Here is an 18,110-nt window from a genome sequence, read left to right as displayed (position 1 = left end):
AAAAGTTATAAAGAAACAAAGTCGGGGACACGCATCTGTAGTGATGCCACAAACTTCTCATTTATAATAAAAGTGAACATCGAATTAATAACATAATTTTAAAACAATTAATCTGAAGAAATAATATATGTGAACAATTTATAGAATTAGATATCAACGTAAATATCTCTATATTTAAATAGGTTAAAACTTGTACCCCATCATATAGACCAACCATGAAGGAATTTTCAAAAAACCTGGAATCCAGTCGGCTTTACTTCTGGAAATGCGTAAGAAGTGAGTGGCAAGGAATTTCAGCGATCGCATGCACGCCGGCTTCCTGCCATCAATATCTACAAGGCTATACTCATCTGCCAGGTCACCCGTCGGCAATATACGCCCAGATTTCTTCATCAGGTTCGCTTTGTCACACATAATTTTAACAATACATTTCCCGCTGAATTCGGTGCTTTCTCCGTTGGGTAACCCTTCTTTGATTTGATCGTACCCCTCGGGTATATCCGACGTGTCCGCTGAGGAGTATAAGCTCATCAGAGTTTCGGTTTGGACATAGCCTGGCCACAAACTGACGCAAGCCACGCCGTGTTTCTTAAGTTCGTGGGCCAAATCAGCGGCCATTCTGTCGCAAGCTTCTTTGCCAATTCCATAGGCAGCATTGAATGTATAGACCAGTCCACCACCCGAAGAAACAATGACGATGAGCCCGGATTTGCGAGGGACCATCATTCTAGCAGCGTGGACCGAACAGATGTAATGGTTACGTAATCCAACGATATTGATGTCGTCCCAGATACTGATCGGTTGTTCCCAGAACGGTTTGGTGGCCACATCGATCAAAGAATTAACACCCGAATACGCATTGTTCACCAACAGATCCAGCTGTCCGTTCTGTTCGGCCTTTATCTTCTCAAACAGTCGTTCGATTTCATTGTCCTTGGTGTGGTCAACCTGCACGGCCACGCCGCGTCCACCCCGTCCGTTGATCTCTTCCACCGTTTCCTCCAGGGACCCAAGGCTTTTCTCAGTTTTGCGCAAAGTCCGTCCAGTCACATAAACGGTAGCACCAGCTTCGCCCAGCTGGAGAGCAATGCCTTTTCCAATTCCTCTCGTAGCTCCAGTCACAAGACAGACAAGTCCAGACAAAGGTTTAGCCATTATTCGATATTTACTCAGAAAGAATTCCTCCACAGACAAAATAAACACGAACGTTCACGACCCGGTGTCAACCCAACAGCATCCCCGCTCTGTTATATATACATATACTAGTAGTGTAGCCCGGCGTTGCTCGGGTTTGTTTCGACCCTTTAGAATTGGAATTTTTGAAAAATAAAAATTTTGCATTATGTAGCTTGTTATTCTCTTTAAGTGAACATTTTCCTGGTTGAAATACACCGAAAAATGAAGACACAGCAGTCAAAATCGTAAAAAATAAGGATTTTCATAGAAAAAAAAAAGCACCTTTTTGATGTAAATAATTTTTGGTGTTAACATGGTCCAATTTGAATTTTTTCTTCTATGGAATGAAGTGCAAGCCTTCTTCTATCATACTCTCAATTTTGGTCAACTTGCGCCGCAGGGTCTTGGAGGAGATAGTGTTAGTTGAAGGCTACCAAACCTGCTATACACAGACAACTTCAGCTTTATATATAGAGAGATTACAAATTAAAAAAAAGAAATATAATAAAAACATACAATCAATGAAGCGACAAAAGAAGCAGTAAGATGATACAGGTTGATTTTATTTGGTATTTCTGTTTATTTAGAAACCTACAATGAAGAGGTCATTTCACAGACGCTTGTAGTGGTTGTGTAAGAATTAGCACTTCCTTCTCAAAGCTTGGATTCGAAATCAGACCCAAGAATCATTGGTCGTAAAATACCAATGCACAAAAAGGCGCGAAATCAGAATCTCTTTGTTCTGACAAAAGATGATGGATCGTCTCCCTTCGACCTCTGACCCGAGCAGGTCAGGCGAAGTTTAACAGGACGACCAGCGACCTACTGTACGCAATAACACTCTTGCGGTATATCTATTTTTCTGGCTATTTGAGATGTTATAAATAGAACGGAGAAATAGGTATCTAGAGAGAACCCGAACCAACGTTTAAGAGAACGTCACGCATTTATGAGGACGACGAAAGAATAATCAGAAAGGTGACTCTGTCCTGCATGATTTACACACACACACACCATCAAACATATTCTGCTTTAATGTGTATCATGTATTATGCATTCCTTTAATATGTATTATTTGCAACCACTATTTAATATGCATTTTGTACAAGCGATGTGTAACATTGCTTACAAATTGATGTAGTGATAATAAATCTTTAATTTATTACAAAGCACTTATGTATTTATTAATACATCCACGCATCCACTACAGTTGTATGTGTGTATCAGGTGAACAAAAGGAATGTGTATGCCTTTGAAGTAAACAAAGGCCGAAAGTCCAGTGAGCCATGCCAAATCGCCAGTATCCACACAGCTGCGCCCAATCAGCTCATTTCATCTTGACTCTGGACCGTCTTTTCTGATTCTTTTCAGCTGGATTTCTCCTTTTTTTTTTTTTTTTAGTTCTTCCTCAGTTTCGTGCCTCTAACCAAGGTTGCAAAAGAAAAAAAAAGGAGGGGGACAATAGGATCGATGAGCAAAATGAATAAAATAGATTTTATTTTTGTTACTATTAAACTTATTTTGTGAGATGGGTATAATAAAATTTTCACGGAAAAGGGCCCGGAACTGGAAGGCAAAAAAAGTTTTAAAAAAAAGTATTTCGAACAGAAAAATTATTTCAAAGAAGGAAACAACCACCCAATTCCTTGTTCTATTCCTTCTTCATGTGATAGTGATAACCATTACGAAAATCCGCCAAGTAAAATCACTTCGATCTTGAAATGAGTGACAGTCAGGGCTTAAATGAGAGACCGACCTGTTTGAGACTGGCCCTGTTTTCGAAGATCGTCCTATGAAATTACAAGTTAATTAATGTTCTAAACACCTGCTTAATAACGATGAAGTTGTTTTACTAAATTCTTTATTATTTTCAAAATTAAATTCAACAAAGACAAAGTACTTCGACAGAAATATTGCGTGAAAAAGCTTAAGTTTACGGACTATTATTTTAGTGTGGACGTTCTACAAGCTACACCGACTCATTGAATTTCTGCCAACTATTTCATCCCAAACTGAAAAGAAATGACCTCGGTGACCGTGTCCAGGTCCCGTTTTTTACTGCATTTTGCACACGAACATTTAGATTTCCGTCTACCAGTATGTAATGACATCCTTTTGTTACTTCTTGGTCTTCTATATAGCTTCTGTGATCTCAAACTTGCTTTTGGGTTGACAACGTGACTGAAAATGAAACCAGCAAAAAGGGAGACCGGAATCATCTTGCTTTCCCCTGGTTTACCGAAACGAGTAAATAAATATGCCCCTGCGTGTTTGTATGATGGGAGAGGGCATAGGTTTGGTTGTATGGGTATGGAATTCGCTTTATAAACATGTGGTTTCGAGTTCTATCACACCCAGTGGCGCCTTGGGCGAGTGTCTTTTATGGCCTTGGGCCGGCCAATGCCTTGTGAGTAGAATTGGTAGACAGAAACTGCATGGGAGCCCGTTATGTGTGTATATATGAATGTGTGCACACTTGTCTCTGTAAATATTGACATTTCCTGTCGACAAATCAGCTTTTTTGCGCTACAGGCAAAGTCGACCCCGGCGACATTTGATCTCAGAACGTAGAGACAGGCGAAATACCGCTAAACATTTTGCCCGGCGTGCTAAGGACTCTGATAGCTCTCCACCTTAATAATAATAATAATAATACTGGCACTACACAGGTGCTTTTACACGGTACTCTATAAGTGCTTTTACGTGGTACTCCAACAGCTAGTATATATATATATATATATATATATATATATGAAGCTTTTATTTTATCGTAACATATTTTCTCTAAGCGATTTATAAATATTTTTTTATTGCTTGTTTTCTTTTTATTGATTTTTCAAGCTAAAAGAAAAATGCTTTGCCAAAACTTGTCTTGTTCTTAATGTTTTATATAGGAACTGCACTCGGTTGCAGAAATTCTGGGAATACCACTAAAGATCAAGGAATATGAAAGACAAACTAAGGTAAGGACATTATTATTATTTTTTTTAATTCAATTCAATTCATCAGTTAATTCCGACATGAGAAGCTTTCCTAATCAAGGGGAAATAACCAAGGCTAAAGTTGGTATCGAGGCCTCAGGAACCTGCCATAGTTTTGATAAATACCACAGCAAAGAAAAGAATAATAATTAATGAGTATAGTGATGTGTTTAGTGTACAGCTGGGTGTTCATCAGGGTTTGGTTCTCAGACTCCCTCCTATTTATCATTGTCCTCCAGGCTGTAACAAGGAGGATCTTGTTCTCATGACAGATTCTGTAACAGAACTAGAAAAGGAATTCCGGATGTAGAGGCAAAACTAGAAACCAAACTGGAAACCAGTTAATTTAGCAAAGATGATGATGATGATGATGAAGAATCTTATATACACCCAGTAATATTTTGATTTAATGCTGATTCAAGTATGTATATCGAAAAGTAAAAATTCTTTCCCTGAAATTTCTTTGCAGAGTCCATTTCTGATAGTCGAGGTACCATCTGAAGATAATGTGAAGCAGTTACTGAAGAGAACCATGTTGGTTAGGTAAGAGGTTCCTCGGTCATTTTGGTTGGGTGGTGTGTATGTTTGTGTATGAGAGGAGGCAACGACAGGTGGTCCACGGCCCACAAGCGACCCACAAAGATGTTCTCTGTAGACTCTGGGCCTTCTCTGAAAATTCTTTCAAATTTAAATTTGTGGGCCATTGAGTAGTTGATGGCTTTTTGATGGTGTGAGTGAATTTGGCTGATGGAAACTGAAAGAAGCTCATCTCACTCTCTGCCTGTCTGTGTCTCTCTCTCTGAGAAAGAGAAAGACTTGTCAAAAGTAGACACCACCATCTTAGAAAGATCTACTTGCAGAAATAAAACAATGTCATTTGATACATTTAAAGACTTTATGATGATGATGGTGATGGTGGTGGTGATAGTGATGAGGATGATGATGATGATAAGCTTTGGGTGTCTCATTGTAAGAAAGGCTGTATTCCCTGCTGTTTGCCATTGAAAATTTTGAACGATGATGATGATGATGGTGATAATGGTGATAGTGATGGGGATGCGGTTAATAAGTAGGGGGTGATTCCTGTGGATGGCACAGAGCGGTGCTTTCATTTGGTCTGCTTTTTCCTTTTTCTCTTTTAGGTCAGCATACGAACTGTGGGCCGAAGGGAAAACACTAGAAAGCCTCAATGAACGACTCGCCAAGCTAAGTCCAGAAATTACAGTACGTTCAGATTATAACCATGTGTTGGTTTTTGTTTTTTTCATTTCTTTCTTTCTTCCCTTTTTTATTGTTTGTTTTCTTTCTTCATTCTTTTTACTCTCATTCTTTCTGTCGTTCTCACCTTGCTTTGTTCTTTCTTTTCTTCCCTTCCACTCTCTGTAAAAGATTTTCAGTGTGTTTCAGAGAATCATAGGTTGGCACGAACATCACTGTTATCATCATCATCATAACATCAACTTGTCCATGCTTGCATGGGTCTGATGGGATTTGTTGAGGCAGATATTCTAAGGCAGGATGCCCTCCCTGTTGCCAACCCTTGTTTCCAAGCAAAGTAATATTTTCCATAGCTAGACATGTCTTTCACAAAAGACTAGAAACGAATGATATTGCTCATATGATGATGATACTCATTTACAGTCATCACACGATGTCCAGACGAAGACACACACACATTTAAATACATACATACGTATATACATACATACGTATATACATACACACACTTTCTTTATTAAAACTACAAAAACATAACAAAAAAGCTGTGACTCAGAGGTTCACGTTTCCATTCATTGGACAGTTGTGATCAAAACTGTCTGATGGAAATGTGAAACTATACTCTTTTACTCTTTACTCTTTTACTTGTTTCAGTTATTTGACTGTGGCTATGCTGGAGCACCGCCTTTAATCGAGCAATTCGACCCAGGAACTTATTCTTTGTAAGCCAGTACTTATTCTATCAGTCTCTTTTGCCGAACCGCTAAGTGACGGAGACATAAACACACCAGCATTGGTTGTCAAGCAATGGTGGGGGGACAAACACAGACACACAAACATACACGCACACATATATACGACGGGCTTCTTTCAGTTTCCGTCTACCAAATCCACTCACAAGGATTTGGTCGGCTCGAGGCTATAGTAGAAGACACTTGCCCAAGGTGCCACGCAGTGGGACTGAACCCAGAACCATGTGATTCGTAAACAAGCTACTTACCACACAGCCACTCCTGCGCCTATATTATCATCTTGGTAAATATTGTATTGGTTTTTTTGCAGGAACCATACACATCTGCAGACTCTACATTTAAAATTGTGGTAGAAGCATTCAATAAGAAAATTCCTCCAAAAGAAAAGTTAGAGAAGATTGAGGTAAGTTAAACGTTCACCTTTGATTAGTTGTCTATTTAACTGGGGGTGGGGGAAAGTAGGGGGGCGGTCCACCCCGGGTGGCACTTCTGGGTTTGTAGGCAGTATGTGTTTTTTGTGGGGTCTGGGGTGGGGGGGCAAATGGAAGGGCCACCCCAGGTGGCACATACTCTAGCTATGCTAGGGGGTGGATAATACCCCAAATAAGATTTTAGATTGATAAATTGCTCACTCACACTTTTATAAAATTTGAGCAACCATATATCTCTTTTACAGCAAGAAATTCCTCCTCCTTCCTTCATTGTCAAGCATAAAGCTGCCCCCTTCTCCATTGTACCCTCTATTAATTTCTAGAGTTATATTCTAGCAGTTACACAATACTCTAGATTAACTTCTAAGGATTAGGGAATTATGGAATACCCCAGATTAATTTCTGAGGTCAATCAATACCTCAAATTAATTTCTAAGGTCAGTCAATACCCCAGATTATTTTCTAGGGTTATACATACCTCATGATTTTGATGTATTAACCACTGAGCCATGTGCCTTCACCTAAGAAATAAATGTCAAGCTTAGAAATCATCATCATCGTTTAACATCCACTTTCCATGCTAGCATGGGTTGGATGGTTTGACTGGGGTCTGGGAAGCCAGGAGGCTGCACCAGGCTCCAATTTGATCTGGCAAGATTTCTACAGCTGATGCCCTTCCTAACGCCAACCACTCCGATATGGTTATCAATAGCCCATATAAATTTCTACTTGATTTACCCCATAATAATTTCTAGACTTATTTCGTATCCCAAATAAATTTCTTTTTTGTTTTGTAGGTTTTTTTTTTTTTTTTCAAAATTTCAATTTTCCATTTTTACTATTTAAATTTCATTTCAGAAATCTAATTTTTATTTTCATTATATTTACCTATTTGTCTTCATATTTGTTCCCGTTAGTCCCTTCCTTGGACGGAATTAGGATTAAAAGGCAAAATACGACTGGAGAATCCTGACCACAGTTTCTACCTGTTGGAATTTTATGAAGATGAAGCAGGAAGCCATTCTGCGCTGGAACCATCTTCTCTCTACTTTGGCCGATTCGTATGTATTGTTTTATCTCTGTTCTCTGCTTTTTACTCTTGTCTCTTGTTTTCACACCTGTCCACCTTCGCCAACACATATGTCCCTATAACATTAGATGCACGGCCGAGTATTGAACCCTGCACCCATCCCTCTTATTTTGGATTTGATTCAAAAGCAAGAAGAATTCAAAAAGTATTCACAGAATTTTGTTGATTTCCGTGATGCAATCTCTGCAGAGTCCGACTTTTGAACTTTGAGGAATTACGTAGCAGTTGTAACAATTTGTATGCTTAAGGCGGCAAGCTGGCAGAATCATCATCATCATCATCATCATCATCACCATCATCATCATCACCATCATCATCATCATCAGCAACACCATCATCAACAACACCATCATCATCATCATCATCAGCAACACCATCATCATCAACAACACCATCAATATCATCATCATCATCATCATCAACACCACCACCATCGTCATCATTACCATCATCATCATCACCACCACCACCACCATCATCATCATCATCATCATCATCAACACCATCATCATCAACACCACCACCACCATCATCATCATCACCATCACCACCACCATCATCATCATTTAATGTCCGTTGTCCATGCTGGCATGGGTTGCACTGTTTGACCAGAACTGGTCAGCTGGGGAGCTGCAGCAAGCCCCAGTCGTCTGCTTTGGAATGGTTTTCTGTGGCTGGATGCTCCTCCTGACGCCAACCACTTTACAGAGTGTGCTGGGTGCTTTTACGTGGCACCGCACGAATGCTTTTATGTGGTGCCACACAGGTGCTTTTACATGGTGGCACATGGATGCTTTTATGTGGCACTGTATGGGTCCTCTTACGCAGAATTTCACAGATTCATTTAAGTGGCATCACATGCGTGTTTTTATGTACCACCACTATGTTCTGAGTTCAAATTCTGCCGACTCTGCCTTTCATCCTTTTGGGGTCAATAAAATAAGTACCAGCAGAATACTGGGGTTGGCTTAATTGCTTGCCCCCCCTTCCCTTGAAATTGCTGGCCTTGTGCCAAAATTTGAAACCAATAATATGTATGTTTACTTGTATGGAAACACTCATGCACACACACACACAGAGTGGTGCAAGCGTGGCTGTGTGGTTAATGTGGTTAAGAACTTGACCTGTGGTTTCGGGTTCAGTCCCACTGTGAAGCAGCGTCTTACAGAATATACTTGGGCACATGTATTCTAGAATAACTCCAGACCAACCAAACTTGTGTGAGTTTATTTTGTAGAGGGAAACAGAAAGAAACCCATTGTATATGTGAGTGTGTGTGTGTGCAGGTGTGCATGTGCATGTGTGCGTATGTGTGTGTGTGTATGCACGTGTGCATGTGTGCATATGTGTTTGTGTGTATGCAGGTGTGCATGTGCGCGTGCATGCGTGTGAATGTGTTTGTGTGTGTGTGTGTTTGTGTTTGCTCACATTTGTACTTCTCTGAAAATTGCAGATTGCTGAAGGAAGCCGAGACCAAATTCGACATTACCACCTGCAGAACAGATGCTTTATAGGTAAGACTTACACATAATCACTATCATCATCATCATCACCACCACCACAACTACCACCAGCAGCAGCAGCCATCCAAGAATTTGGACCTGGAGATCTCCATTTCCAGCGACTTCAAGGGCCACCTCCCAGTGGTGTCGGGCGTCAACGAAGAGCCCTCAACTACAACAAGACGACCAAAGTTTTGTTTTCCAAGGTCTGGGGTCTCCCGTCCCTAAGCCCTAAATCATCACCTATTCACCCTTACCCGTCTTGTTGCTTAGCAACAACAACAACAATCAGCAGCAGCATCATGGTTGTCTTATTTTGAAAAATTGTTTTCAATGTATGTGTTATAATAATAATAATAATAATAATGAAATTCTTGTGTATGGTGCTCAGGTGTACCACAACTCATCAAAGGTGCGCATACAGTACACAGAATTATGTACAAAAGTCAGGAAAGTGTATGAGTCATGATATACATGTGCACATGTGTATGGATGGGGTAGATAACAGGTGTAGTGTTGGTGAATTTCAGGAAACATGGGGGTTTTAAAGGATGTAATGTCCCGGCAGCTAACAACTGATGCAGGTAGTTTGTTCCATGCTTCAGCAACTTTGAGTGTGACAAAATGTTTCTGAAAGTCATGGGAGCTGTGCTGTTTTCTGACTTAGTAAACATGTCCACATGTGTTAGCCTCATGGAATTCAAAAAGGTGCTCAAGGTGGTTGTTGGCGCAATGGTTAATAATTTTGTGGGTGTTTACCAAGTCAGTTGCCAAACGTCGGAGCTTCAATGTATTTATGCCTGTGGAAGCAAGGCATTCAGAGTATGGTAGATGCCTGATGGAGGGTATTCACTTGGCGAGCTGGCAGAATCGTTAGCATGCCGGGCGAAATGCCGGTGTTTCGTCTGCTGCTACATTCTGAGTTCAAATTCCACCGAGGTCGACTTTGCCTTTCATCCTTTCGGGGTCGATTAAATAAGTACCAGTTATGCACTGGGGTCGATATAATCAACTTAATCCGCTTGTCTGTCCTTGTTTGTCCTCTCTCTGTTTAGCTCCTTGTGGGTAGTAAAGAAATAGGTATTTCGTCTGCCGTTACGTTCTGAGTTCAAATTCCGCCGAGGCCGACTTTGCCTTTCATCCTTTCGGGGTTGATAAATTAAGTACCAGTTACGTATTGGGGTCGATGTAATCAACTTAATCCCTTTGTTTGTCCCCTCTATGTTTTGCCCCCTGTGGGCAATAAAGAAATAAACATTAGCATACCTGGACTATTTCATATTATAGAAGGTGAGACCAGCATAGATAGATTGTAGCATTTCTTTGTTTTTATGTAACACCAGCTTGACTGGCCTGTACCATTTTGTAAAATACCTGAGCTGTAATATTCTGTCTTCTGCAGGTAACACCAGCATGGATGCTGGGTTATCCCTCATAATGGCTAACATGGGGAAGGCGGCTCAAAACAAGCTGGTATTCGATCCTTTTGTTGGAACAGGTTGGTCATCTTTCATTCTTCTTCTTCTTCTTCTTCTTCTTCTTCTTCTTCTTCTTCTTCTCTTCTTCTTCTTCTCTTTCTTCCTCTTCTTCTCTTCTTCTTCTTCTTTTCTTCTCTTCTTCTTCTTCTTCTCCCCTTCCTCCTCCTCCTCCTCTCAAGCAAGATGCATAAAACAAGTTAATAATTTGTTGACTGTCAATCTTTAATTACTCACTCTTTCTAAATTGCTGTTGTTAATTACTTTTTTTTTTCTAATTACTGTTGTTAATTATTTTTTCAGGAAGCTTATTGGTGGCTTGTGCTCATTTTGGCAGTTATGTGATGGGGGCTGACTTAGACTATCTTCTTTTACATGGCAAAGGTAAGTTACCTGCCCCCCCCCCCCCCCATTTAAAAAAAATTTTTTTTTTTTTAGCTCTTTTGCTTTCTTTTACTTGTTTCAGTCATTGCACTGTGGCCATGCTGGAGCATGCCCCGAAGGATTTAGTCAAACAAATCAACCACAGTACTTGATGTTTTAACAGCCTGGCACTTATCCTATCACACTCTTTTACTAAACTGCCAGGCTTTGGGGGACGTAAATAAACCAACACCAGTTGTCAAGTGGTGTGGGGGACACAAACACACACATGACAAGCTTCCACACAGTTTCCATCTACCAATTTCACTCACAGGGCATTGGTCAGCCCAGGGCTATAGTAAAAGACATTTGCCCAAGGTGCCATGTGGTGGAACTGAACCCAGAACCACATGGTTGCAAAGTGAGCTTCTTAGAAACCTGGACGTTATCAAAGCTTGAGAGGCGGTTGGATGGAACCTACACTCGCCTCCTTAGGAGAGCTCAAAATCTCTCGTGGAAGCGCCATCCAACCAAAATGCAAATGTATGGGAAACTACCACCTGTGTCATCTCTTGTGAAAGGTAGGAGAGTCCAGTTTGCTGGACTTTGTTGTAGAGCTGAAAACGAGGCAATTTCTCCTCTTCTCCTCTGGAAGCCATCTACTCGCAATACCAGAGGGCGCACACTCTCCTACCCTGATGTAATCTCCAGGGATACAGGCATCCAGCAACAGGACCTCCGTAATGGCATGATGGACCGTGAGGTCTGGCGTAGCATGGTAAATTCCATTGTCTCGACCACGGTTGGGCAATGATGATGAATGATGAGCTTCTTAACTACATAGCCATCTACCAAATCCACTCACAAGGCTGTGGTCGGCCCGAGGCTATAGTAGAAGACACTTGCCCAAGGTGCCACGCAGTGGGACTGAACCTGGAACCATTATAGTTGGGAAGTGAAACTTCTTACCACAGCCACAATTTTTTTGTATTTCATTTAATTTTTAATGTTTTTTTTTTTTATCCAGCTCGACCATCTCGGCATAATCAAAAAACAAGGGATTCAAACGAGAGCATCCGATCCAATTTGATCCAATATGGTGTCGGTCACCTGTACCTTGATGCTATCATTGCTGATTCTTCCAAACACAAACTCTGGCGTAAAAACGAAATCTTTGATGCCATCATCACAGACCGTAAGCATTTCAACACCCATCTTTAACTCTTTACTTACCTTGCTCTGCATAATCACCATCCATCTTACCCTTTTCATACACTACACCTACTTCTTTACTACCCACAAGGCAGTAAACACAGAGAGGACAAACAAAGACAGACAAATGGATTAAGTCGATTATATCGACCCCAGTGCATAACTGGTACTTAGTTTATCGACCCCTGAAAGGATGAAAGGCAAAGTCGACCTCAGTGGAATTTGAACTCAGAACGTAGCAGCAGGCGAAATACCTATTTCTTTACTACCCACAAGGGGCTAAACACAGAGGGGACAAACAAGGACAGACAAACGGATTAAGTCGGTTATATCGACCCCAGTGTGTAACTGGTACTTAATTTATCGACCCCGAAAGGATGAGAGGCAAAGTCGACCTCGGCGGAATTTGAACTCAGAACGTAACGGCAGACGAAATACCTATTTCTTTACTACCCACAAGGGGCTAAACACAGAAAGGACAAACAAGGACAGACAAATGGATTAAGTCGATTATATCGACCCTAGTGCATAACTGGTACTTAATTTATCAACCCCGAAAGGATGAAAGGCGAAGTCGACCTCGGCGGAATTTGAACTCAGAACGTAATGGTAGACGAAATACAGCTACGCATTTCGCCCGGCATGCTCTCTCTCTTTCCCATCCACTCCTGTAACTCACCTCACAGTATGTCCTCTCTCTCTCTCTTTCATCCTCCTACTGCTCCTCACTAAAAGACCCCACTCATTCCTACCCACCTCATACTTTGTTGATCCTATCCTGACACCTCATCACCCCTATTTCATTGCTTTCAAGCCCCCACCTGGTCACTCTGGCCCTCTCTTCTAAACTGTCCCTAGCCATGCAGATCCTCTTCCACATGGAATCCCTTTCTGCTCTCTCCTTTTTTCTCACACGCTCTAAGCTCTGTCTTTTCCCCATGCATGAAGGTTACCCTGTTGAGGGTTCATAGACTTACAATCTGCATGGCAACTTTACTACTGCTGATGACCTGAAATAAGCATCCAGTAGCCAATAGATGTTGTGAAGTTGTTGATGTTAGGAAGGGCATCTCCCCTGTAGAAGCCATGCCAAAGCAGACACTGGAGTACGATGCATCCCTTAGACACATTTGATCCCATCAAATCATCCAACTATATCCTGGTCTATTGGCATTAATTCCTCTCTCTCTCTCTGTATTTGCATATCCCATAGTATGGTTGCTTTCTCATTATTCCTCATCAACTTTTTCAAGTTTCACTTATAATAATAATAATAAAAACATTGTGTACAGTGCTCAGGTGCACTACAACTCATCTAAAGTGTATATATAATCAGGTGTAGTTTCGGCGGATTTCGGAAAGCATGAGGGCCTTAAAGGATGCAGTGTCATGGCAGTCAACAACTGACGCAGGCAGTTTATTCCATGCTTCAGCAACTCTGAGCGTGAAAAAATGTTTCCGAAAGTCATGGGAGCTGTGTTGTTTTCTGACTTTGTAGGCATGTTCACGTGTGTTAGACACATGAAGATCAAAAAGGTGTTCAGTGTTGTTGTTGGTGAGGTGGTTGATAACTTTGTGGGTGTTTACCAAGTCCATCGCCAGACGCCGGAGCTTCAGTGAAAAGGAAGATGAGGTTAGAGAGGAGAGTGCTGTCTGATAGCAAGTTTTCTGAAAGGTGGGTGAATTGTGCAAGAATGGCCAGTATAAATGGACCAATTCTGAGGTTTCGCCTGTAACTGAAAAAAGTATTATAAAAGGAGAAAGAGACTCTCTACCCCCCTTTTGACCAGGCTCCCATGGCTTTTATGGGTTTTTCCACGTGAGACCTTTTCCTTTTTTTTCGAAGCATCTCCTCTATTGGGAGTTTTTCGTTGTTATACTGCTTTTTACTCGTTTTTTTTTCACAAATGGACAAAACCCTTTGTAACCTTTCGTCCTGTTTTGTCCCTTTATGTTTTCCAATCATATTTGTCAGCCCTTGTGGCCAATAAAAAGAATTAATTATTATTATTATTGTTATCATTATTGTTGTTGTTTGCTTTCTGCTATTTTCAGCCCTTATGGCATTAGGGAACCTGCCAAAAAAATCTCTCCAAATAACAGAAGGGAACAGTCACCTGAAAGGTTCGTTGTTTTCCCCTTTTCTCATTTGTCTTAGTTTTGTTGCCCATTCTTTATACCTGGCTGTGTGGTTAAGGTGTTTGCTTCACAATCATGTAGCCTCAGGTTCAATCCTACTCTATTGCACTGTGGACAAGTGTAAAGCTGGGGTAAAGCAGTGAGAATGTATCTTCAGAGAAAGTTTCCACGGAGGGGATGACAGGAGACTGAGGCCCCTGGTGGTTTGCCGGGCTTCAGAAAACACATCGAGCTAAGTAGGGGTGTGGTTGTCCTTGCATCCAGGTTTATCCCCTGCATTCCTAATCTTGCAGGCGAGCTGGCAGAAACGTTAGCACGCCGGGCGAAATGCTTTGCGGTATTTCGTCTGCCGTTGCGTTCTGAGTTCAAATTCCGCCGAGGTCGACTTTGCCTTTCATCCTTTCGGGGTCGATAAACTAAGTACCAGTTACACACTGGGGTCGATGTAATCGACTCATTCCGTTTGTCTGTCCTTGTTTGTCCTCTCTGTGTTTAGCCCCTTGTGGGTAATAAAGAAATAGGTGTTGGTGCCACATATCAAGTACCTGTATTGGTGTCACATAAAAGGCACCCACTACATTCTGTAAAACAGTTGGCATCAAGAAGGACATCCAGGTGTAAAAATGATGCCAAAACAGCCGGGGGGCGGGGCAGCCCTTCAGCTGGTTGTTTCCTGTCACACTGTCCGACCCATGACAGCATGGAAAATGGATGTTAAATGACGATGATGATGATGATGATGATGGATTTTCCATTTAGAATTAAATACGAAAGTGTGTACAAAATGGTTTTAAATAAATTTTGCAATTCTTTTTCTTACAGATGCCAGAATCACCTTCCATTAAAGACTCACTACCAACTCTCAGACATTTTCAAAGACCTGCTCAATTTTGCTGCCAAACATCTAGTCTTAAATGGTCGTCTAGTTTACTGGTTCCCTGTTTACCGTTCCGAGTAAGTATCAACCCTTGACTGTAATTGTCTTATGTAAAACTGGCGCTTCGTCAGTGATGATGACGAAGGCCCTGGTTGATCTGATCAATGGAACAGTATACAAGTGGTTGAGTGCTCCAAAGAGATGCATACCCTTAATGTAGTCCTCAGGGAGATTCAGTCTGACACAGAATGTTACAAGGCTGACCCCCTTTGAATTACTGGTACCTACTCATTTTTGCCTGCTGAGTGAAATAAAGTGGCTTGCTCAAGGACACAACATGCCTCCAGGAATTGAACTCACGACATTATGATTGCGTGCCGAATGCCCCTAACCACTGAGCCATGCACCTGCGTAGTGTTATGTACAGATGGCTCCTTAAAATGACCGGATATTTGTTAATGATGTGCTGCTTGTTGGTCTCAGTAATCATTGCCACCATCATCATTACTTTCATCATTATTGTCATCATCATCATCATCATCATCATCATCATATTCATCATCATCATCATCATCATATTCATTATCATCATCATCATCATATTCATTATCATCATTATCACCATCATCATCATATTCATTATCATCATTATCATCATCATCATCATCATAGTCATTATCATCATCATCATATTCATTATCATCATCATCATCATCATCATCATTATCATCATCACCATCACGATCATATTCATTATCATCATCATCATTTTCATCATCACCGTCATCATCGTTGTTGTCATCATCACAACCACCTTCACTAACTCCTGGTTAGATATGACTAAAGATGGCCCTCAGGTGGGGGTGGAGGTGCTGGTGGTGCTGGTAGTGGTGTTGGCATTGGTGGTGAAGATTTTTTTTCAATGGCAATTTATTATATCCAGTCATTTCCTATTTGTCTATTACCCAGGTACCAAGATGAGAACATTCCGATCCACCCAAACCTTGAACTGGTCGCTAACTCTGAACAACCGCTCTCGACAAAAGTGGGGCGACGTTTAATTACCATGCAAAAGATCAAAAGCTACCAGGTGAGTCACTGACCAACCATTTAGAAAAAGACAAAGGCTGCCTGTAAGACTTGAACCCACATGATAATAAAAATGGTTAAGCTGCCTGGTTACTGTTACCATTTTCAGCAAAGAACCATTTCATTGTGTGCTGCATACAACTATGTGCAGTGGACTGTATGCAAGCTCAGGGTTTTGGAAAAGACACACTGATTTGATCCTATCAAATGGTTGACCGAAACCCCTAATGACAAAACCACTCAAACAAAACAGTGTGGATAAAAGCGGCTACACTTCTGAGATAAAGAGAGAAGAACAGGTTGGAAACAGTTGTGCCTCTGTGATGAGAGCATTTACAAAAGATAAGGGAAAATGCAACCAGACAGGTTAGGGAACAACAAGGTGTATTAGTTGTCCCCACTACAGCATAACAACCGGTGTTGGTTTATTTACGTCCACGTAACTCAGCAGTTCGGCGAAACAAGATCGCTTGAATGAATAACTGGCCTTTAAAATAAGTACTAGGGTCGATTCCTTCAACAAAACCCTCCTAGGCCGATGCCCCAGCAAAGACTAATCCAAACTCTGAAACAGAATAAAGGGTTTCGTGATCCCTTCTCCTCGCCCCCCCCCTCTTCATCATTGATTTTACGTCCACTTTTCTAGGCTTGCATGGATCAGATGGAATTCATTGAGACAGATTTAAGTATGCTAAGAGGGACAGGTTTGTAGTTGTGAGAAGGGGTGAGTGGTGGAAGAGAATTACAGAATAGACTCCATTGCAGAACAGATATTAGTGACCGAGGAAGAATTCATACCGGCAGGGGATATTTATTGCCACTAACGGAACGTCCATGTTTAAGTGGGAAAGAAGAAGCATGGAAAGGGACAGAGGAAAGGAAAGGGATAAGCAAAAGGGTAAAGGAGACCCCTTCGGTCATGACTGACCATGGGATTGCACCTAGAAAGCTCCCCTCCAAGGCACAAGTCTGGGCAAGGTTGCTTTAGTGAAAAACCAGCAGCAGTCCCGCCCCCATGCCTACCAGTCTTCCCTCTCCACACACCACCAGTGTTAACAAAAAAAATTCAAAGGGGATTTATTAATACAAAACTCAACATCCACTAAATAATCATACTTTTTTACATTTTTTTCATTAAAAACCTTCCTGGTTACCTTTTTTGTAATCCTGAAAAGCATCATGACCGTTGGCTCAGCCATTTGACCGTGAAGAGGGAACACACAGATGGACAGATGGACGGATGTAATATCCATTATAGTAAGATATATATTTTTACTGTTATCATTAAAAAAATTTTCTTTCTTGTAATTATTTCAGGAAAATTCTGAAGAATCAGGATCAGCTTCAGTGTTACTGGACCATTATGCAGATTCAACTTTCCGACAGAAATATTTTGAACTATAATGAGTCCAAGAGAAAGAGAGACGCACAGACATCCACTTCTTGAATCATGTAATAAAAAACATTCGGTTTTATTTTTTTCTAAAGAAACTTCAAGCAGTTTTCTTGTGTTTGTATCTCTGTTACAAGAGTTTCGTGTGCATGGTGGCGTCAAGCTTCCGACCGTCCTTCAGCTCTGAGAGGTTTCAGGATCCTCATTCGTGTGGACACTACAAACCTTGAATATTGTATAAAAATTTAAAGCAGCAATCATCCTCCTTATCCTCCTCCTCCTCATCATCCTCATTCTCATCATTATTGTTTAACATCCACTTTCCATGCTGGCATGGGTTAGATGGCTTGACTGGAACTGGTAAGCTGGAGAGCTGCACCAAGCACCAGTCTGATTTGGTAGGGTCTCTATG

At 41.1% G+C, this 18,110-nt stretch overlaps 2 protein-coding genes across 2 annotated transcripts; one reads left to right on the top strand and one right to left on the bottom strand.

The window, feature by feature from the left end:
- LOC115223999 (dehydrogenase/reductase SDR family member 1) lies at positions 1 to 1,242 on the bottom strand. The gene has a single exon (XM_029794783.2). The coding sequence runs from the start codon at positions 1,153 to 1,155 to the stop codon at positions 184 to 186; it is 972 nt and encodes a 323-aa protein (XP_029650643.1). The 5' UTR covers positions 1,156 to 1,242; the 3' UTR covers positions 1 to 183.
- A 1,770-nt stretch (positions 1,243 to 3,012) lies between these two features.
- LOC115223803 (tRNA (guanine(10)-N2)-methyltransferase homolog) lies at positions 3,013 to 17,807 on the top strand. Its single transcript, XM_029794466.2, has 14 exons — positions 3,013 to 3,273; positions 4,071 to 4,139; positions 4,627 to 4,700; positions 5,300 to 5,381; positions 6,438 to 6,530; positions 7,476 to 7,619; positions 9,102 to 9,162; positions 10,553 to 10,648; positions 10,929 to 11,009; positions 12,016 to 12,183; positions 14,256 to 14,397; positions 15,162 to 15,293; positions 16,186 to 16,306; positions 17,623 to 17,807. The coding sequence occupies exons 1-14, from the start codon at positions 3,199 to 3,201 to the stop codon at positions 17,707 to 17,709; spliced, it is 1,425 nt and encodes a 474-aa protein (XP_029650326.1). The 5' UTR covers positions 3,013 to 3,198; the 3' UTR covers positions 17,710 to 17,807.
- The last annotated feature ends 303 nt before the right edge of the window (positions 17,808 to 18,110 follow it).

The sequence above is a fragment of the Octopus sinensis genome, linkage group LG24 (genome assembly GCF_006345805.1).
Source record: "Octopus sinensis linkage group LG24, ASM634580v1, whole genome shotgun sequence".
Classification (NCBI taxonomy): Eukaryota; Metazoa; Mollusca; class Cephalopoda; order Octopoda; family Octopodidae; genus Octopus; species Octopus sinensis.
The sequence above is the reverse complement of the archived record's forward strand: the minus strand, read 5'-3'. Positions and strand labels throughout refer to the sequence as shown.

Excerpts from the sequence above, each read along its gene's own strand:
- LOC115223999 (XM_029794783.2), bottom strand. The coding sequence starts at position 1,155 with ATGGCTAAACCTTTGTCTGGACTTGTCTGTCTTGTGACTGGAGCTACG.
- LOC115223803 (XM_029794466.2), top strand. The coding sequence starts at position 3,199 with ATGACCTCGGTGACCGTGTCCAGGTCCCGTTTTTTACTGCATTTTGCA. Across the intron at positions 3,274-4,070 it reads ATTTAGATTTCCGTCTACCA|GAACTGCACTCGGTTGCAGA; the intron begins GTATGTAATGAC and ends TGTTTTATATAG. Across the intron at positions 4,140-4,626 it reads AATATGAAAGACAAACTAAG|AGTCCATTTCTGATAGTCGA; the intron begins GTAAGGACATTA and ends ATTTCTTTGCAG.